Source organism: Larimichthys crocea, chromosome X, assembly GCF_000972845.2.
Source record: "Larimichthys crocea isolate SSNF chromosome X, L_crocea_2.0, whole genome shotgun sequence".
NCBI classification, from domain to species: domain Eukaryota; kingdom Metazoa; phylum Chordata; class Actinopteri; family Sciaenidae; genus Larimichthys; species Larimichthys crocea.
The window spans coordinates 30448910-30471999 of NC_040020.1; the positions used below are offsets into that span (position 1 = coordinate 30448910).

The window sequence follows — 23090 nt, forward strand, 5'->3', positions numbered from 1 at the left end:
TTTAAAGAAAAGAAAAAAAAAGGTCGAAGAGACCGCGGTGCTGATTTACGACAGTTTCACAAACATACAGACGTCACACTTTACGGCAGTGTGTCGCAGGGTGAGGCAGCTGTCAGAAGGTAACAAAACATTTTTATATAATAACATAATAAATGCCAGATTTTCTGCTTCATGCTTTTTTTTCTTGCAGTTCATAAAGTCGCGTTTGCTCCCGACTAACAACAACTAACGTCACCGAGCGCTCACACGTGCTACCAGCCAAACACACACACCTCGTCTTTAAACACACACCTCGTCTTTAAACACACTTTAAACTGTTTAAAAGGCTCACACGAAGTCACGTCTGTATTATTCTTGTCAGCATCGTTGCATGGTTTCTACAGTTTGTTTGTTTTCCTCAAATAAAGCAAAGGACACGGCTAACTTTACGCACACATTACGCACACAGTGCGTAAAGTGTACATGGATAGCGGCGTTTCTCTACCAAGCATAAACACTTTGCCATGTGAACGTGTTGTGGAGACAAACTATTGAACAAAGCTTGTCAGACTTTCCGTGGTGTGAAGACTGTCTGTTGGCTGACTCACATAACGTGTGTTTGACCTGCTCAGGCAATGCGCATTGGAGAGACACTGCACGGTGGATCCTTGAAAACTCTGATTGTGGTGAGTGTGTGTGTGTGTGTTGTTTGTTTCCTTGATGCTCCACACTGCATGTCTGAACACTAAAACACTAATCAGAGACATCCTAGGTGACAATAAAATCTTTCACTCACAATATACTTAATTAATATTTTCAACGCCTCACAAAAAGTGCTACACACACACTGACTACATAGCTGACGTGCAAAATTAATTCATCAGACAATAACTGAACTATTACTGTGCAATAACTCTACTCCTACCTCTCTCTCCTTCTCTTTCTCAAAACCGTGCACCACATCCCACCCCCAATCATGACCTTGTTTTGCACTAATATTGCACTAATATTTATTTATTTATTCATTACCAGGTCACGCATTTTACCAGTATGACATTTTTTCTATTTTTATGACATTTTACTACCTGATGTTTTGAAAGACAGTTGAGTGAATGTATGTATGTATGCAGGGCACGTGCAATGACTGATAGGCTGGATGTGTTGTTTTTGTGCAGTGTGTATATGTGCTATGTGTTTTCTTGTATGTGCTATGCGTTTTTTTTTGATATGTTGATTTTGTGTAATGTGTTACATGTATATGCTGCTGGACACCTTAATTTCCTTCGGGATCAATAAAGTATCTCTATCTATCTATCTATCTATCTATTAGACTTATTTACAGGAGGATTTGCTCTCATATTTCCCAGTGTGACCTGATAATCAACATTTTAGTCACTGCCTCCAATCTTGCATTAATCGGGAGTCCTAACTCAACATTTACAGAGAGACTGAATCGTCATTGTCTTGTCTTAAAAAGATGTGCGCCTGTGAGGAGTGCCATCACACTCACATATTCTCTAGACTGGTTTTCACAGAGGTTGCTTTTAGGAAAATGTGAGTTTCAGCTTGTGTCCACGTGCACTACAGTGATCTTTTCTGAGCTGTAGTTTGGCGTTAATCAAACATAATGCATAGCAATCCCACACAGACGATGGACTGTAAGCAAGCTCACCGACTTAACATAACTGTTATTTACTGAGCACTTGTTTATGATCTGTTCATGTTTGTTCAACTCCACCATTTACTCCTCATCCTCCTCCTGCCTTTTTTTTCTTAGACGGTGCTTCTGAGTGCGTTTATGTTCCAGCTGTTGAGGACTGTCGGACTGAGGGCGTTCTCCATGGCATCTGAGACGTACACATCAGGCACACACTCTGCCGCCTTTGTCACTTGTCCTAACGACACAGTGGCTAGAGACTTGGCCAGGTGATAGATTCGGCAACGTCTTAGTTTTTTTTGTCCTATTAATATGTTTAAAGGATGGAAAAAAAGTTGTGAAAATCTATTTTTGATGTCTCCTTTCTCTGTTACTGACTGAATATAATTTAAAAAAATGGCACGTCCTGTTTGATTGTAAATAATTTAAGCTCATCAAGACAAACTTAGATTTTAGTTTCTGTCATTCGTGATTGATCATTCCCACCAGTTTTTTTTCCCTGCGTGTTCATTTGTAGCTGATTCATTTTATTCTCTTATCTCACAGAGGTATTGTGGAACAGAAGCTCGCCGCATGTGTCAACATTGTCCCAGCAATTAAATCTATGTAAGTTTTGAGACGGTTTCTTTTTTTAGTGTCATGCTGGACGGAGTCGGCTGTGTTTTCAATATATATCTTTGCTTGAAGACAAGTTAGGAATGAAGGGTTTTCTCAGACAGCATTTGAAATAAATGATTGTGTCCTTAAAGGTCCCGTGTGTAAGATTTATAAGGCTGTATTTACAGATATGTCAGAAATGAATAAGTGATGTTACCTTAAAACAAGACTTATGTTTGCCTTATTCCCCTAGATATGAATGGCAGGGTAAGATTGAAGAGGACAATGAGGTGCTGCTGGTGAGTGTTAAATAAGTTTTTTATTTTTTTAAATTTATTATTTCACTGTCAGTTCATCTAAATCCTATTTCTACAACTCAGGCTAAACATGACATTAACAACATGTTAAAGTTATGTCTACACTGAAATGAAATGACACTTGTCCTCTAATTACATGAGTGAGTGTCTGAATGTCAGGAAGACATAAGTATAAGTTTAAATCAGACCCCTACAAACAGGAATATATTAGTAAATGGCACAATCTCCATCTGTCATACCAGCTTGATCATCACTGAAAACGTCGTAGAAAGTTATCTCTGGAAAAGAGTTGCCTGTGTTAGCCTTTGCTCTTTCATGGCCTGCATCACTTGCCAAGGCAGTAGAGACAGAGACGCATAAGCAATATAAAAAGAAAAAAAACATGATAATTTCATAGACTTTGTCATACTAGTTCATAGAGGTCCGTTCTAGACTCAGAATAGGTTGTTTTTGCAATATTAAACTCTGCAAATAGTCTGTGTTTGATGAGGTCAAGCTGACTGTTTCTGTCCTGTGTAGATGATTAAAACAAGAAGCTCCAAGGTGCCTGCTCTTGCTCAATATGTCCGGTAGGTTTATTTTTGAACACCCAACACAGAAAATGCCTTAATTCAACCTAGCACTCACAGGAACACTGTGTTGAACATGTACTCCATTACCTGCTATGACTCAAACTGTCAAAGAGTATGTTTTTTTTTTTTTTTTTACTTGCATGTTTGTCCATCCTGTTGGAGAGATCCGGCCTCTATGACTCTATGCCCTGTCTCCTCCAGCTCTAACCATCCTTATGAAGTGGCCGAGGTCATCAGCCTGCCTATTGACCAGGGCAACCCGCCCTACCTCAAGTGGATTGGAGACATTGTCCCTGAGTAAAGATGAACTGACGGAGTGGATCAGCTGATTTAATGGATGTAGAAATGAATCTAAAAAACACATGAGGTTACATTTACTATTTCCCTCAAAGACACATCCAAATCTGTAATGTTAACACAACAACCTAAAAAGACAAGACAAAGTGGTAGTTAATATTTTCCCTTTTTAGTATTTTTAACACTAGAGGGCAGAATAAACTGTGTTACAGCTTCGACTTGTTTGAAGCTGCAACTAAAGTGTTAAAAGTGAACAGACATCAGTTTGATTCTTGATTTTGTTTGTAAAAGAACTTTTGTTTTTCTCAATAAAGCGGAGGATTATTTTTTATTGGTTTTAAGTCTTTCTTGGCGAACAACATACAGTAAAATTTAGATCATCACATATTACATACTGTATTCATGTACACACTATGTGCAGTAGTTCGAGTGAAATGATGGTGTACACACAACAAGTTCAGGACAGAAATATCTACATATCTATATAATCTGTAAACATTTTTTTTTTTTAGCTCACTCGACCACATTACACTTGGCTTTAGTACTTTACCAAAGTTCTGACAACATTGCTGATAATACAACATCTTAATGCAAACACTGTACTCGTGGTCATAGACAAGAGACTGAGCAATTATGTGGCATGTTGGCCATGTAATGTAACCTGCTGATCTGGGACTTAAATATAACATGAAATATAGTTCACAATACACTATGAAAACACATCCTTACTATTTCAACCATCATCACCAATCAGTTTTGGTCACATTGACTATCGGCATAGTGTGTGACGAAACGTTGGAAGCAGAGAATCCTTCAAGATGAAAGATTTTTTGCTAGAAATGAAAATAACATGGATGTTCAAGGATGACTAAAGTTTAAAGTTGGATTTAATAAGTCAATACAAACATGGTTTGTAATGTCGTGTTTTAGATTTGATGGATTTCCGAGCGCATCCATACTGAAACAAACACCTCCCCCAAATCCAGTTTAGTGTGACTCGCGCCGAAAACAAACTTTAAACGTGCTTCTTGTAATCTGCTGTGTTTAGAAAGAAGTAGTCTGGCACTATTTTTTATTGCACATCCCAGCTTAAGCAATTTGTTGTCACTTGGTCGCTTTGAAGAAATCAAGTGACTGATGCCCAGCTCCATGTATGTGTGCTCAGGGATTCACAGTATGGATGTTGTTACACAAAAACTCAAGCACTAAACACACTAAACAACAGACCGAAATGTGTTTTTGAGGTCACTTGTGTTATATCCCACTGGGTATTTGATGTAGTAGATCATTTACCAAAGTGGCTGTACACCAAGCAGCCAAATATACAGGGGTTACATACATCTTTGACCTTCTTGGCTTTTGCACAAAACAATTATGAATCTAATAAATAAATAATAAATAAATAAATAATAAAATAGTCAGTCTTGACTATTGAAATGCTTCTGTAAGTCTAATACTTGCAGTCATGTTCACAGGCATCAAGTTGTAGCTATTTAACTTGTTCTTACCTTTGAATTGGCTTTAATCCAACATGGTTGACATCATCACTACTTACTCATTACCAGATTCTGTAAAAGCATTCATTATTTTTACAGCATCCTCATGCCATGAGGAACAACTGCATTGATTTGCAGACCATTACATCATGCAAACTGGTATTTCCAACAAGAAAAAAAAAAGATCGGACCTCAACTTCAAAGATTTGCGCATCTAACACTGAGTGTGTAATCTGTTTTCAGCATTTGTTTGTAACAGCTACAGCTTTTTTTCAAATACCTGTGAGAAACGGGTATTTGAAAAATCACCAAAATCAACAGAAAACATGTCAGCGTCTGTTACAGATAGCTGATTTCAAGCACAGAGTTTTTGTTCAGGGATTCTTCTGAATGTGACCTGCTGTTTCTACTTCTGCTGGCTCTAGAAGACACTGCTGGATCAGCAGGATCAGAGCCTTGGTCTTTCCTATCCAGTTCTTCCTCTTTGACACTTTGATCAGAGTGCTCCGCCTCAGGCTTACCCCTCTGCACGACCTGTGTCCTTGAGCCATCCATTACTCCACTGTGATTTCCGTTCTGTGACGTTTTACATATTTCACCCATCTCTATGGCAGCCTCTGTACTATTGATTTCCTCCTCCTCTTCTTTCTCATCACAATCTTTATTCTGCAAATTTACGACTTTTTGTGCTTGGAGCCCAATGCCACCCCACTCCTCTGTTGGCCGCTGTACCTCAATGCCTCCCCTGTTATTCACCCTCCGTGAAGTGCCGCACAGGGCCTTCCTGAAGCCTCTCTTGAAGTTGTCAGACAAAAAGCCGTACAGTATGGGGTTGGCACAGCTGTTCGCATATGACAGCACAACAACAAAAACGTAAAGCCCTCTGAAGTCCCCAGGCAGGACCACCAAGAGGTTGACGATATTCAGAACATAGAAAGGTAGCCAGCAAAGGACGAACACTGCCACCACAACAACCACCATCCTGGTGATTTTACGCTCCGACTTCCTGCGCCGAGAAGACGTGGCCTGCGCCCGTTTCCCAACACTGCGCACCTTTGAAAGAAAAGACAGAATTTTTATTGAAACACACTGTATTGTAAAAGGTCAGCTCACCCAAATACCCCAAAACATGTTACTGTGTTTTACTGTAGCAAAAGTGGGGTTTCATGTTCTGCTATATCATATCAAATTTAATATACAATTTATGAGGTCAATACAGAAAAGATATGACTGGAATAGTGAAATGATTCAGTATGTAACAAGACAAATAACCAACACTATTTGAGTGTTATGCTTTTGGTTAATTGGACCTTTAGATATTAAAATTAGTTTCAGAGCAGCACATGATTTTCATACATCATTATTAAAAGCATCAACACGAGCAACAAAAGGAGTGTCGCCTTTTTATGTTATATATTGTGTTGGATAATTTCTCTCTGTTTTTTCACAGAATCATATGAACTCTGGCGCAGTATGTTTCTCCGTTATTTCTGTGCAAATATTGCTTCCCTACATGTGCCCTCAAACATCGTTAGTAATATCAACAGAAAACAGCCCAATTATAGGATTATTACAGATATTAGTATGTACCAATGTGTTTGTGCAGCTACTTCTCTGCACTGCAGTTTTATCTGAATCTTAATCTATCTTCCTAAAAATAATATAATGCAACAGATTTGTAAACTGGGAAGAGCTATTTCAGGCACCCGTGGGCTTGCAAGGAAACGTCCAATTTATGTTTCCCATAGATGTGTTACAGGATTCACAGTTGGAGCGCTGTTAGAAAATATCTGGTTCTTTGATGAAAAAGTCGAGGGTACAAGCCTGTGTCACTTCAGGGGAGAAGTTAACTATGTCTCCCAAGGTTCATTTTAGCAAGAAACATTCACGTAAAACCTAAACTTCTGTGACATGCTTTTCTAATGGCAGGTGGTGAATGTTATGGTGTTGAGAAAACCGAAAAGACACTGTAGCTTATATCAATTTATGTTGGGTTTCTGGGTCAATTTTATATTAATTCAGCATATGGCGGATAGCACCATGTTTTTGGTCACAAATTCAATGAGAACATTTAAAATTCGCCACCACCCTGATTTATATAACTATGATCAGTACATTATACAGCAGTCCCATATTCCTATGAAACCATTAAGGAAATTTTAAAAATGGGAATGCATGATGGGGAAAAAACATCTACTATCTTAATAAGCCATATTACCTATCTATCTATCTATCTATCTATCTATCTATCTATCTATCTATCTATCTATCTATCTATCTATCCATCCATCCATCCATCCATCCATCCATCCATCCATCCATCCATATTGAAGTGTCTATAAATGTACCTTGATGACTATTAGCAGGTAGCACAAACAGATGACCAACAGGGGGCAGAAGAAGCCTACTGTGCACGTGTACACTATGAAAGATGTCTTCCACACTTCTGCTGGCTCAGGCCACACAATGCTGCAGTTCCCATCATCCTTCAACACGTCAGCAAACACCACCACTGGCAGCACCACCACAAAGGACCCCGCCCAAACTGTGGCACTGATAGCCTTGGCTACACGGGGGCGCCGCCACCAGAAGGAGCGAATGGGGTGAACCACAGCAAGGTAGCGGTCTACTGACATCACAGTCAAGCAGAAGATGCTGGTAAACTGGTTGATGGCGTCCACTGTCATGACCACACGGCACATTAGAGAGCCAAAGGGCCAAGAAAGCAGAGCGTTCTGCACCGCCAAGAAGGGCAGGCCCAGCATGAAAAGCTCGTCTGCAATGGCTAAGTTGAGGATGTAGATGTTGGTGACTGACTCATTCTTGGTGTAGTTGACAATAACGTGGATGACCAGAGTGTTGCCCACAAGGCCAACAACACACACTATCCCATAGATAAGTGGGATGAAGATTCCAGTCAAACCAGGGACTGATCCAGGTGCAGGTGTGGTGGAGTTCTGGGGGGAGCCATCATTATGGGTAAAGTTGAAAGGCTGTTCAGGAGTGGAGAGGAACAGGGAATTGAAGTTGGGGTGAATGGAGTTGTTGCTCCAGATAGATGTAGGGGCCTCCTGAGACAGCAAGGAAACCTGGGTGGCCTGGATGAGCTCCATGGAGGTGCTAAGGAATATGAGGCAGTAGAAGTTGATAAGATCCCATCAGTGACAGGTCAGCCCTAAAAAAAAATACAAAAGTAGTTAATTTAGCACATTTCATACACAAAGACAATCTGGAAGGCTTATAATGCAGTCTGATGTTTTGTTATACACATATGCACTTTATTGCCAAGAGTTAGATAGGCAGGGGACTGGAGTCAAGAGGCAGTTATCATAGTATAAAGGCAGAAAGCAGTGGAAAAGTCCAAAGTTCCAAAGTATGATGTACCCAGATTGTAACCATTGTTGTATGCTTCCCACCTGTCATCTCTCTTCTGTCACCTCTTTGATAAGGGCCAAAAAAACTGCTCTGTGGATGGATAAACTGAAAAATGTTTCACTGCAATACCCTCTTCAAAGCTCAATTAAGCTAATTGACTCATTCGCCTATGATCATAAATTGTCCTTTTTACATTTCTGTCTTTATTAAACAATAAATGTTAATTAGTGAGCTTTAGAGGAGTTAGTTGAAAGATATTTTTACTTCGGACACAGCCAGACTAACTGTTTTCCCCGGCTTTTATGCTAAGCTAATGATCGCCTGGCTCCAGCTCCATACTTGACAAACAGATGTGAGAGTGGTATAGATCTTTTTAGATCTATTATCTATTATCAGAAAAAAAATAAAACAGGGTATGTGTGTTCAAATGTTTAAGTAAAAACTTTGGTCCAATCGCAGACCAAGGGCTTTCAGAATACTAAACTACTAATCAATTTAACAACCCTCCTTCCATCATAGCAAAAACAAGCCTGCACAGGAGCAAAAACATAACGTATTTAGATCCATTAGTAACAGACTTGTTTATGAAGCCGTCCTGGCTTCTTAATAACTACCATGCTGCACACAGGCACACCCTCATCCCTCACAGCGATGGCTAATAATTGGTGTTCTGCTAGAAACAAACTGCACTGACCTATGGAGAAAAAAATAACAGAAGCATGTCCTCCACAACCTTGACTCAAATGCATTAATGCGGATGTGAATAATAATAATACTAATAATACTACTAACAACAACAACAACAACAACAACAACAATGATAATAATATAGCTTAGCTGCAGGATGCAGGCAGAAATTGTGAGGGATAAAATAAAATAAAGTCAAGTGTTCAGCATTCAGTTAAATAACCAGTTTGTGTGTTTTTTTCTTTCTTCTTCTTGCACAGTATATGTTTTAATATTGCAATAAACATGAATGAAAATGATTTCATTGTCTTGGTTTTGTTTAAATCTAAAGGTCAACTAAGGAAGAAACACCCCCACCATAAAAAGCCACATGTTGAAATATTGGTGCACATGAATCTTTCTTCTTTATTTCCTCTGAGATTTACTTTCTAGGCTGAATAGGAGCCAGTCGCCAGAGGTCGTGGCCTCAATTACTTAATGTAAATGCCAGAGGACAGTATATGCTGTGCAGGTGTGAGATGACCAGAGCAAACCCCCCCCTCCCACACACACACACACACACACACACACACATATAATCCAGTAAATTAACAGTTCAATATTTGCTTTTTTGTGAGGTAATGTAATTTGTTACATTTATACTACAGAATTTTGGAAATGTCATTCACTCAAACTGCTGTAGGATCTGACAAGGTGATTCTGTGATTTTCAGGGTTTGCAAAACGTATGAAATATTACAATACAGTCATTTTGTCAAAATGAGTTTGTTCTCCTACTCCAAAACAAACTTTGCAGCTATATTCCTATCGCCATGAGTTTTCTGATTTATGCAGTGATCCACGTAGATATCTACAATTCACTCTGTAAAAATCTTTGACTCTAATATGTCAACAAAATGAAACAAGAAATGTGAACTTGTTTTTGTCTAATTTCAAGATATCTGCTTTGAAAATGTCCGGAAATGAGCACATTTTAAATGTCTGATTTGCATATATACCTCATGTTATCATGACATGTTATATACATTTCACAAAACGTGTAATACAAAAAAATATATTTTCTTCAGGTGGGGAAGTTTCATGATGATATCTGGTTAAATTTAGTTAAAATGTGTACCCTGTTCACCTGTAGTGTCTCCCTTAAACCACACTATGTCAAAACTATCTACTAATCTGTATAAAATATGCGATCCAGACACAGGAAATTATTCAAAATAGTTGATAAACTTGTTGTTGTATGGGAATGTCCAGGGATTTTTGATTTTTGGGAGAAGGTGATTGGTACCATCACAGAACTGACTGGAGTTCAGTTACCTATGGACCCTGTTTGTACATCTACTGAATGATGAATCCAACCTCTCTCTAACGGAAAAGACACGTAAGGTTTGGCTGGCAGGTATGACTGCGGCCAAGAAAATCGTGGTTCAACGCTGGAAACCTCCTCATGATATATCAAAAACTCATTGGCTTCGGAGCTTTTTGGACATTGTTTACCTGGAACTGTCATCGGCAAGAGTCAACAATGCAGGACAAAACACAATCTTAATATGGACAAATTTGATATCTGATATAACGGATCTACTACTGGGATAGGAGAGAGATACTTGTATCTGTGCTTGTACTGTTGTTGCGGATTGGGTGGTGGGGTGGGGTGGGTGGGTGGGGGGCATGGATGCTTTAATTAAGGTATGAATGTAATTGACAATGCACCGGGGTTGTAAAAATCAAAAATTAATAAAAATTTAATGAGAAAAAAAAATAGTTGATAAACTTTTACTATTATACCATATTTTACCAATAGACTTGTACAATAGTTTTGTATTTCCCAAAAAAAAAAAAAAAACTTCCCAGCTACATATAAAAATGATGTATACTTTTGGTTAAGTTGAACTGAAAACTATATGTATGCTTGAACTCAGTCCTGAAGTGAAAATACAGAAAAAAAACAAAACATTAACATATAAATTGGAACAGATTAAATAAGTAGCATAAAAGGTACAGGAACAAAATGAAAAATGCAAAGCAAGCTGTGGATCATAAATCATAACAATGCCAGCCTGGAGGTAAGCTACACAGGCTTATCACCAAAAGACCCCCGAATCCCTGAAACAGCTGGTCTAATCTGGAAGGAGAAAATAACCACCTTAAATGGTTACATGCTGGATTGCCAGACATTTGTATCTTTCTTCAAATATATGTGATTACATGTACATGTACAGAAGGCTTTTTACGCAAATTGTACATATAGTCAGTTCATTTCCTACTGAAGACAAGACCTGCCTTAAACATCAGAACGGTCACGCAATCACAAATGTACTTCTCTATGTGCTTCTGATTTCCAGGTTGAACAGCGCAACACCCATTCTAATCTCTTACATACACAATAAGAGCAGACAGACAATCTGCTTTCCCAGAGGGCATCGCCTCTTTTGTTGGCTTTAAGAAACCCTTCCTGGGAAATGTTGCTATGGCGATCAAGAGAGGTCAAGACAAGGCCCAAAAGGCCCCTGTACCGAGCAAATAAAAGAGACAAGACAAGAGATTCAAAATGAATGCTGATTGAAGAGACAGTGCTCTTTACATTCACATACAAAGGCAACAATGATATTTATTGCGCATTGTGTCTGTGTGTGTGTGTGTGTGTGCATTTGTGCATGTGTGTATGCAAACTGTTTCCTTTGTACATCTGCTGAGCACAGATAGGTTCAGAGATATCAGTGAAACTTTTATGTCACTCGCCCACAGAGTGTGAGTTTGTACCTGAGCAGCTCGGGTGCCATTTCTGAAGGTGTAGGAGGGGAAAATATGAAACTAATATCTGATCTAATGGATGCCCCACAATTTTAAAGGTCTCATTATTCTAAGTCAACATTTCCAGAACTCCTAAACGAGATTACATCACTTTAAAGGGTTAATAACTGACATTTGTAATGTAACAATGGGTCAAATGAATATGTAATGTAAAAAGGGGTCGCTTGTTATGACATGTTGTGTATGTTTTGTTTGTTGTCTCATAAAACCATTTCCTAGCTGCAACAGGCGACTGATATCAGCAAACAAAGCAAGCCAAGCAAACAAGTGACAGCACTGGGTCAGTTAACAACCAGCAAGGAATATGTCTGACCTCGTTCCACACTGAAATGAAAGGGGTGAAAGGTCTGTGTGACTGCAGCCACAGTGTATATTAGAGCAGGCTTTGTGGACGCATTGTTAAAGTTTAAAGTGTTTTTTTTTTTTACACTACAACGGTGTCTGCTACACAAAGTAAAACTCTAACTATGCATTTATGCATCAGTATTAACGATCAATAATCAAAATAACGCATCAGTCACAGGGACTTGAAGTACATTTTGCTGATAACACTTCTTGACTTTTACTTAAAGATGATGAAGGGCTTTTACTTGTAATGGGATATCTACACACTGCTGTATTAGTACTTTTACTTTAGCAAAGGATCTGAATACTTCTTCCAACGCTGTCTGAGCCGCCCAAAAAATCGTGGACTGGATAACCTCTAACTCCACATTTCAGTAGTATATCGTCTTTTCACATGTTTCAGCAACTATTTTCCAATACATTTTGAGTGGAACATTCATTTAACAGCAGTTTCCACATGGCTACGGATGTAATTTTACAGTTATTACACATTTGCAGTTGCCATTTCTGTCAAGAGTATTGATCTACCATGCATATGCTCAGCTTTAACAGGTTGGGTACCGGTAAACCTTTCATACAGATAAATGAGCACGGACGCATGAATCTTTCATAAGCAAACACGTAGCCTTTGAATGAATTTCAACAGCTGAATTATCTGAAAGCAGTCAGTACTGTTATACTGACATTATTGTTGACTCTGTGCAAATGAGAGGCCTCTTCATGATTATATGGTTCACACTGAGGGTGAAGCGCCGCTTCCTCCTCGCTGAAAACTCTATTGATGCAAGTGTAATAACATCATAATTATTCGAGCCACAGTTAAGTAAAAACAGCCTGTTGGCGTGATGGAGAGATGACAAGGTCACCATTAAAACAAATATATCTGCTGGTACATATTTAGTCACTCGTGCTAATTGCTCAAATATAAATCATTATCATTACTTTCAATAAGTACATTTTAGGGCATTTCCATTGTTACCTGTACACTCTCTCTGTCTGTAATTAAAAGTTAGTCACTTTTGGAGACCTTTCTTGACACTGAGAATGAATTTGCATGGCAAACATTTTGTAGCCGTTAAGTGCTTTTCCACCTTAAATTCACCGAGCCTGGAGGACTTTACATAATGGAGATCTCTGCACTTTTACTTCACATGCTTCACACGGTGATAACTCCATACACACACCTGATCAACCATATCTGATATTATACGTAGGACGAAAAAAACCACCACCTCCACACACGACTGCCCCCCTATTCTCCAAAAACACACACGCATACAGAATATGCATTCATGCATTGCAGCCTTTCCAAATATATGTCCATAAGAGCTCAGATACTGCTGGTGTCTGCTAATAACGTAACACGTTTATGCTTGCACGAAAAGGCAATAATGTTTTTGTTTTTTTTGTTTGTTTTATCAGACCAGAACTACACAGGAAATGAATATGAACAAAATGAGTTTTCAACCTCAGAAAATGACTCGGTTGAATAAAAATCCATTATGAAATAAACAAACTGTCTGTGTGCTTTGACCATTTGGTTTGTTGTTTTGATTCCATGTTGTTTGAACCTAATGCTCCTAGATATCCTTCTCTGCTAAAACAAAGACCATGGAGACACAAAAGTTGCACTACTGAACATATGCTTTCCGGGAGCCTTTGCAAGATTCAGTTACACAGAAACACATTCTCTGTGTATGTTGACAACTATTATGTGGATTGTGGAATTTCTGTACAAATATTCAAGGTTTCTAGCCGATAAATCCCAATGATTTTGGTGATCCTCTGATTTTTCCTCTAGTGCCACCAGCAGGTCAGAGTTTTAATTATCCAGTGAAATATCTCAACATCTACTAAATTGATCGGCACAAAATTAGGTATAGATATATCCACGGAGAATGAATCCTGCAAAGCTACAGCTCCTACAGCAAAAACTGCATGCATTGGATTCATGTCCCCATGAGCATAAATTATATCTTTGGTGATCCATTAGCTTTTCATGGCGCCACCGTGAAGTCAAAATTGATTTTGTCCTTTTGTCTACTACTTTGGTTTATGACCAAATACCTGCAAAATACCTTAGAATGCTAACAACAGGTGAACATTATCATGACATATAGGTCAAGCATACCCTCACAGAGGTGTAGCATGGCTTTAGACTCTTTGTGATTTATTAGAAAGTGGTGTCTGTTGTAAAAGTAAAGAAATTGTAAAAAAAAAAAAAAAGCCTTGACATCAATGGCTCCACGGACTCATTAGAGTATGTAGGCTTAAAGACACTTAAATGACACATGCAGAAGATGCCTGTCTTCAGTTGCACAGTGGACTTACAGGTCATTTAACTGACAGATGATTGACATACTTTTTTTTCATATGTTCTCACTTTAGAACAAGAAATTATAAGTGGAAGAGAGACACACCATCAGCTAATTGGCGATCCATCAGTCTTATTCCCCAGGGGGAGTCTACTTCCTCTGCCGCTGTTCAATTAACGGATTTGCAGGGCTGGATCAGGTCTACATCCCCGCCACGTCGCTGCCTCCACACTTTTCATTAGAAAGACTGACAAGAGCTCAGAGATTAGCTTTAGTTTGGTCAATACTCCCACGCTTGTCATGCACGTGCACAAAACACTCAAAGGTTTTTGAGTGTGTTTCTCAAACCACACATACGCATAAACACACATATAAACATACAGAGGTGTGCTCACATAGACACATTGGAGTGAATCAATTTGCTGTGAGTGAGGGATCAGAGGTAACAAAGAAGCCATCACGTAGAAGTTGTGAAGTTTGCACCCACACAGAACCTAAAGTGGATTTCTGGGGAAGGTCAAATATGCCCGTATAAGTTTGAGTGTATTTATGTTTTGTTGCCATGCGATGTCCCAGTTCTTCAAATGTTAGCTATAATTAACTCCTCTACCCACACAGCGTGCAGCACACATGTAGTTCAAACAAATGCATGTAATTAAAGGCCAAATTGGCCAGATGAACGGAATATAATAAAAAGCCTTAAAAGCTACATTAGTACAGTGGATGTTTACTAATGAAATAAAAAGCTCTTGTGTTTCTGTGTTGATGATTTTCTTCATTTGACTCCATTAATTCAAGCAGTGGGACTTCACTAACAGGTGCAAACTGATGGAAAGAAGAGAAAAAATAAGATCCTGGATATATGGTATATATTCAGTATTTTCTTCTTGTCATTTGACAACCATTTTCCCTCTCCACGCTCCCCTCCCATCTCTTCTTCTTTCCTCTCTTTTCCTCTCTTCTTCTCGTCTCCCCTTTTATTTCTTATGTCACCTCCTCTCTCTGTCAGCTCTCCTCTCTCTGTTTCCTCTCCTCTTTTTTTAATCACATCTCCTCTGAATCTATTGTTTCCTCTCCTCTTTTTTTAATCACATCTCCTCTGAATCTATTCAAATCTCCCTTTCTTTCCCATTTTCTTTACTCTTCTCTACTCTTTTTTATTATTATTATTTATTTATTTATTATTAACTTTTTTTCTGTCTTCTGGTATTCCAATGGTTTCAAACCTTTTTGGCTTCTGACTCCCCAAAACAAATCAATGTGTACTTGCAAGCAGCAGTCAGAGAGGTATTCAGATCTATAACTTCTGTATAGTACGTTAAAGTATGAGCATCAAAATCTACTTAAAGGACCAAAAGTAAAAGTACTCATTGTGCAGAATAATAAAAAGCTGTCCAAATATTGAAGTAAAGAGTAAACAATTGCCATCAAAATGTAGTGGATAAGTATAAACAGGAATAAAATATAAAACCTCTCCTCATTACCCACCACTACCCCTCAGACCCCCTTAAGGGCTTATTGTGGACATAGGCTGTAAGCAGTTCAACTGTTTTTTTCTCCTCCTTCTCAGACTGTTTGCAGGTTAAAGTGTCCAGTAGTTCACAAGACAAAAGCAATTAAAAAGCCAAACTAAAACAAATGTGTGCAACAATTTTTAGATATAATATTTATTTATAGTCTAATACTTATTTCTGTTCTAATGACCACGGACTAAAATGTCAGCGAACACAAAGATCCTTGTGTGTAGTTGCACTGAGATAAAGATAATTAAATTGACATTTGCATATTTAGAAGAGCACATATTGCTAAGTTTCTTTTTTATTACAATATGATGGACTATCACATCATGAAGCCAATAAAACCTCACGACGTGTCAATCCACAAACGATGTTTGCTTTATCTATTTTTACTACTACTACTTGTAACTGGCATAAACTCATGAAAAACCTCGTGTATGATCTTCCGAGGACAGTTTAACGGTGACACATGAAAAAAGTCCGAGCGCCAAAGACAAAAAACAAAGAAACAAACTAGGGAGGCAGCGATCACTTAAAAAAAAATGAAATAAGTAAAAACACTTACCACAATCCACCTGGTCTTTGCTGATTTTGTATCGGAGCCGCATTGTCGACTCCAAATGGGGTTCAAGTCTTCTAAATATGACCTGTTAACTGTCGCGTTACAGAGCTCTGTCTGTGGGCACAGAGAGCTGCAGGAACAAACCCTCAAACGCCCGTACACCCACACACACACACACACACACACACACACACACACACACACACACACACACACACACACACACACACACACACACACATACTCAAATGCAATTCTAATGTTATTGATGTTAGTTAGTTAATATAGGCCATGAACCGAGCTATATCACTTTACACTTATATATATCATATATCATATATATCATATCACTTTTTTTCCGCCAAAGATTTCATCCCAATTACTGACATTTCAGTTACAATAAATAGTCCAGAGTCCACACAGTTCCTCCCCTTGGAACTTCTTTATGTTTATGTTTATGTCCACCTTTGGGAAAACCTATGAATGCCTTATTATAAAATAAATAGCCCTCCCCCAAAAAAGATGATCAGTGGTTTAGCTGGCTTTACTTAGATTTTTAAAAAATGGAAGAAAAAAAGATGCGGAGGTTGTGAAAGATGAAACAGTGGACTTTTTTAAAGTGTTCAGACAAAAAGCAATCTTGTGTCTTCGTACTGCTGGCCAGATCAAAAATTATCCCATCAACACAGAACAATACCTTATATATTATGGACAATATACAATGACAATGATAATAGGACAATATCCTATAATAAGCCATACATAAGTTTATGTTTGATGACACCCAATCATGAAATGTCCGTAAACACAAAGAGCCTTGTGTATATTTATTCTTAGGTTGTAAGATTGAAATTGACGTTTGGATAAAGTCACTGCATACACAAGAGTAGCTGTAGTGGGTTTATTTAAATGGGATGCACTATCACACCATAAAGCCATAAAAATGATCAATTTTACTGCGTAACTGACATACACTTCCCTAAAAACCTTGTGTTCAATCGTCCAATAGTCTGAGGACCACAGACAGAAAACATGACTTGTGAAGTATTGCACTACAGAGCTCCTTCTGTGGGCACAGCGAACTGTAAGAGCCTGTTTATTAGAGACGTAGGGGAGTCTTTTACCTTTCCGATTGCTTTCTCTCATCCACCATACTAACCTCCACCCTCTTAGTTTCTACTCTGCTCTAGTAAGTGCACACAACTCAAGTACAGTGGCAATGAACAACGTGAACATAATTCATAAAGATCCAGAGCTGTTCTCATTTCATGAATCTACAACCCGGCACATATTTCTCTGTATAAAAATCATACAAGTCATCTGACTGACATATACAGTAAAGAGTAAGAGTTTCACTATATGATTAAAGTCTGTGAGTCTCAAAGGACAATAACCTGCAAGTGCATCTGTAGATCATAGTTTTATTTCAGTGTTGTTTCCTTGCTGTCATTTTATGGAAGAAAAAAGCAGAAGCTGTTAATAAGTGAACAAAACTTTGCATAAATGTGTGGAGCTTTGCAGCCAGTGGGAAGTGTTGTAAAGACTTTATCAGGGGTTAGTAGCTTCTGCTGTTGTGACACAAAGGCAGTCATTAGACGGTGAACAGCAGCGCTGCCTCGTGTGATGCTTTTCTTTTTGATGTTGGTCGGTGAGTATTAAAAAACATTATCTGCATCTGATGCTTACTTATCCATTACATTCGCTGTTATTGTGCTTTTCACTATCCGTTTCCCATGGTGTCCTTAATGTGTGTATTCTTATGTATGGTAGATAATTATGAAAGTTACTTCAGTTGCATCAAGTTTTTGTCCATGTTATGGCCACAACCAGAACATTTTGACTCAACCTTGTGACCAGCAATGTATAAAGACAATCCAATAACCCCACGAATAGTTTTGAAGCAGTTTTCTCTTTATTTACATATAATGCCATTAATTAACCATCTGGAGGTCTGGCCAACAAGAACAATGTGCATATATATATATATATATATATGGTCATAAGAAATGACAGATGTAATTTATAATGGATAATAACTTCAAGTGTCTTATAGATGCTCTTGACTAGTTATAAACTACTGGTTTACCAGTGGGGTTTTGTAATACATTATGACTACATATATTATTCATCTATTAACACATCTCAACATTCACCTGTAGTAAGAACTCATACTATGCTGCGTCAGAAGTTATCGTTATTGGTGCTAAGTGAAGTGTGATGTATTTTCAAGCATTTAAAAGAATCTGTGCTGCATCATAAGTAATTAAAGAAAATGGGATTTGTCTGCTTTAGGAATGGAAAAACCTAAAAGTACAAAATCTAAATCACATAAAAGAAAAAGACAAAACACATTTGTCAAGCTTTATTTTCATTGTGGGATAAAAGCAATGAGTTGTGGTGTTTGCAACCTCCGTGGCTGTGAAGTGAAGCCTATGCGGAAGTGCAGTTAAGAACCCATATCTAAATGTTCACCTTCACAACGCTTAATGTTTACAGCCTGATACAAAAAACGGTTTTGGTTTATACGTAATATCCCCATTCACAAAAACTGTACTGAGGCTGAATTTCTATATAACTCACCCATTCAAATTATATTAGACTTAAAGTTATGCATAATTAACTTTGCTTTAATGGACAGGTGGTTGTCATTACAGGCGGCTTTTGTGAGCGCACAGGCTTCATTCAGTCTGCCTCAGCTGTGAGTCTAACCATCACAGCTACAAAGATACCGCACGGAAACCTCAAGAACTGTTATTGGTCATCTGGGCTGCTTGCATTTTAGTGCTTGCTTGTGTTTCTGTTAATGCTAAGAATTTAGACACATTGATTGTATGGCAGTAGCCTTCTATTTAGTGACAATGAGAGGTAAAATATAGGTAACCTGGATGTAACTCCAGCTCTATAGCCTGATCAGGTATGATACATCACATGAAGCATAAACCCAGCTCCATAAATGCCTTTACAAGAGAGTTGAGAGTGTCTCAGTTACATTATTCAGAACAAGTTTATTATGGATTAACTAATTTATCAAAGACATTTGCCTGGTTAGAGACTTGCTTGGTCTCCTAATCGGATTCTCCTTTGTCTATCATACTAAGAGCAGATAAGGTGTCATGCAAACGGCCACTGTTTTAACCTACAGTCACCTGATGGCGATTTTTTTTTTTCTTACAGGTGTCACGGTGAGGGCAGCAGTGGATCTGCAGAAGAGAATCATTGGGGGTGAACCATGTGAGCGTCCGTATCATGTCAAACTGAGAGCAGTTGCTGCTCGTGGATCTTACAAGTTGTGTGGTGGCTCTCTAATCAGTGACAAATGGATCTTGACGGCAGCTCACTGTTTTAAGACAGGAAGGTGAGAAAAGATGTACTGCTTAAGATACTGTAACATTTAACACTAAACTAATACAGGGTATAACAAACAAACTAATATATATTTTATTAATGTAATTTAACTTTTTTGTGCAATATTCATCTTTAACCTCTTCCCACATGTAGGACTATGTATGCAAGTGTCAATGCAGCACAAGAAGTGAAAATAACAGCAAAACCGGTGATACAGACGACAACAACAGGCCCCATGATATCATGCTGCTGCAGCTACCTAATTCCATTGACATTCAACCTGTAGCTCTCCCTGACAGTCTTGACAGCAAACTTTGTCTTAAGATGTGAGTTTTGTGTGTTTTTCTAATCATTAAAAGGTGATTTAAGGATGGCTAACAGTTTGTGGCCTTTGGAGTATTGGAATTTGTTCCAGATTTGTCCAGCATAGCAGCTAAGAAGAAGCTTAACTGAGTTAAGTCACAGCAAATCACCTCTGAGCCTCCATGTGAAGTTTTCTTGATTTTTTTTGATTAAGTCCAAATAATCAAGAAGTTTGATAGAGGACCAGCTGTCACTGAGCATGTTACATCAGTCACTCTGTCATGTCGCTTTATGCTTTATAACATCAGAAAGATCATATCTTATCAGACCAAGTGAAGACCCCTTCTGAGAGTCACACATTCAAAGGTTAGATGAACAATAAAATGTTGGTTTTGCCTTTAAAGTCATTGATTCCAGGCATCAGTTTGTATGTTGTTTTTAATGCCTTAATCCATTTTAATTCTGAGTCTAATGTATCCATGCCATTGTAAATAGTAAAAAGAAATCACAAATCCCCCTTAAGCCAACATTAATTATTCAAGAATAATTGTAGCATAGCTATAACAACATGAATGCATGCATCAGATGTTTTATGTTGCTACAGCATAACCACTTGGTTCAAATTAATTCATCTTATTTTATTTTTCAGAGGTAAAACAATTCAGATTGCAGGTCAAGGTGCTACTAAAGGAGGCCCTAATGATGAAAGAAGTGAGATGATTTTTTTGATGCAGTTCTTTTAAGTCTGTTAATTGTATTGCAGTTTGTTACAGTACAGGCATATACACAGCAAAACAATTTCTCCTATGTACTAAAATATCTACTTATAAAGAACCAAATATTTGCCAGTGCGCTGAGAAAGTTTCGTTTTTATTCTGTTGCAGTTCTGCATCAAATTAAATATATAACCAAAAATACTTTATTTTGTAAATACAATGAAGTTCATAAGTATACAAGAATACAAGTTCATAATTTGTAGAAACTTTTTATTGTTTTGTTCTCCAGAACCCAGTGAATCACCTACTCTCCACTGTGCAGACTTTAAGGTTGTCAACTGTGAAAACCTCAATAAAACTTTGCAGCAAAAATACCCACATGTCTACAAAGTCAAGGTGTATCAACACTGGTTCTGCGGCCAAACACCTGGGATGGATATATGTTATGTGGGTTGCCATGGTTTTTTATATGTGCTTTCCTATAAATTGCAAATCTTCACGTTGAAGTTTTTCACCATTTTAAGATAAGTGTTTCGAAGTGTATAAGCTCAATATCTTTCTCTCTTACAGGGAGATTCTGGTGGAGGAGTGGTGTACAAAAACAAGATTTACGGTGTTATTTCTTTTCTTGGCAATGCTCAAAATGTTTGTGCAAAAGCAAGTGCTTACATGGACGTCTGCAATGAAAAATATTTTTCATGGATCCGTGAAACTATTTCCCATTCCCAACTGGGTGGTGCTAGAGTGTGAAAGGCAGTGTCCAAGTAAATTTGATAGACCTTATGAGACTATTACATAACTGATATTAATTGCTGCAATGCTTTGCAATTACATCCGGAACTTCATCCTTAATGTCAGTCTCACCTGTGCTTTTACTGCTATGATGAGGAACAATGTCTGTCGTGAAAAAGATCTATGACTGTGTCATTAATTTGAGAAAGATATAGAAACAACACTGTTCTGGTGCTCACAAGGCTAAGATAGAGGTTTGCAAGCTATATTCAAAAAGCAAAAGTAATAAATAAAAAAACATTTGCGTCATTTTTATGCAGTTTGTTTTGAAAATCCTGACATAAAGCTATTTAATATCATTCTTTGTGAACTATTGTCCAGAGCAGTCCATTGTTGACTGCCCATTTAAAGGGAAGCCTTCCATGGTAGTACACATTCATTTCAAGTAAAGAGTGTTCTCTGTTGATCCTAATCCTAGCTGTCAGGCCCAAGTTCTCTGTGATCATCAAGTCAAGGATAATCTGCTTTGACAAGGCTGCGCACCTCACTGCTGCAGACCAAACCCCCTTTTAATTGCTGCTGTCTGACAAATCTCTAAGCCTCTGGCTTTTGAAAAGAAAGAAAATTTGATTTGATTTCTCAGACGCACAAAAAGCTATATACATACACTGTATGTTTCAGTCTGCAGTTTGTAGACAAAATGACTGAGACTGAATGTGTTGTTCACTTTAAGCCTCAATTAATATAATTTCTCTGTTAGGTTTGATCATTTCTCAATTTGCTCTTCCACGTAGGTTCTCTCTATGCATTTTCGTTCTTCATTTAAGGCCTTTTGTAATATCTAATTGAATAAAGATCATAGAGATACTCTTGACTGAACTTGCGCCGCAATAACCTTTGGAATGTGAGGATGTGTTTTTCAGCAATCAGGGAAATTTCTATCTACTCCTCGTGCACATTGTTTTGTAAATGAGTCTCTGTAGATCCTCTCTGCAACCACAGACACACAGTATCACCCCCATGGGTCTCACACTATAATACTGTTGCAGTTTAAATGCCAGGTAGTATGTCTTAGAACTGTTCTGCTAATTTGCACAATGTGCACAACCCTGGTCCCCTCTCCCGTGACTCGTCTTTTCAAAGATGCTCCTTCAGCATTGATTAAAGCTCCTCCTGAAGCCTTTGGATATTGAGCTTGACTGAGTGACAATGCTCAGCTGGGAGAAAGGGGCTACGAGCGAACTCAACAAATACTGTTAGGAGCATTAGGAGGACCCAGATGACATTTTACTGGACTTTTTAAGTTGTTCAGATAGAAAGTAAATCCTGTATTAACCTTGTGTCTTTGTTCTGGTTTGGACTACTTTGGACTGATCAAACATTATCCCACCGACAAAGAACAATACCTGATATATTATACAGAAACACAAGGGAAATATCCTATAATAAGACATTCATACGTTTATGT

The 23090-nt window shown here is 38.1% G+C and overlaps 3 protein-coding genes across 4 annotated transcripts; 2 read left to right on the forward strand and 1 right to left on the reverse strand.

Moving 5' to 3' along the window:
• Positions 1-40: 40 nt before the first annotated feature.
• On the forward strand, positions 41-3750 carry LOC104925435 (protein CutA homolog). Of its 2 annotated transcripts, XM_027283016.1 has the most exons (7): positions 41-119; positions 612-665; positions 1757-1905; positions 2183-2242; positions 2487-2532; positions 3070-3119; positions 3324-3750. In XM_027283016.1, the coding sequence occupies exons 2-7, from the start codon at positions 615-617 to the stop codon at positions 3421-3423; spliced, it is 456 nt and encodes a 151-aa protein (XP_027138817.1). In that variant the 5' UTR covers positions 41-119; positions 612-614; the 3' UTR covers positions 3424-3750. The 2 variants fall into 2 exon arrangements, with proteins under 2 accessions (XP_027138817.1, XP_010737361.1); XM_010739059.3 differs by lacking the exon at positions 612-665 and having other exon boundaries at positions 44-119.
• A 451-nt stretch (positions 3751-4201) lies between these two features.
• On the reverse strand, positions 4202-16746 carry LOC104925456 (somatostatin receptor 3). Its single transcript, XM_027283015.1, has 3 exons — positions 16530-16746; positions 7264-8090; positions 4202-5968 (listed from the first exon to the last, which is right to left on the reverse strand). The coding sequence occupies exons 2-3, from the start codon at positions 8026-8028 to the stop codon at positions 5255-5257; spliced, it is 1479 nt and encodes a 492-aa protein (XP_027138816.1). The 5' UTR covers positions 8029-8090; positions 16530-16746; the 3' UTR covers positions 4202-5254.
• LOC113746561 (trypsin-like) lies at positions 15015-21640 on the forward strand. The gene is made up of 5 exons (XM_027282656.1): positions 15015-15033; positions 15978-16028; positions 19701-19881; positions 20025-20079; positions 21461-21640. The coding sequence occupies exons 1-5, from the start codon at positions 15015-15017 to the stop codon at positions 21638-21640; spliced, it is 486 nt and encodes a 161-aa protein (XP_027138457.1).
• Positions 21641-23090: the final 1450 nt, after the last annotated feature.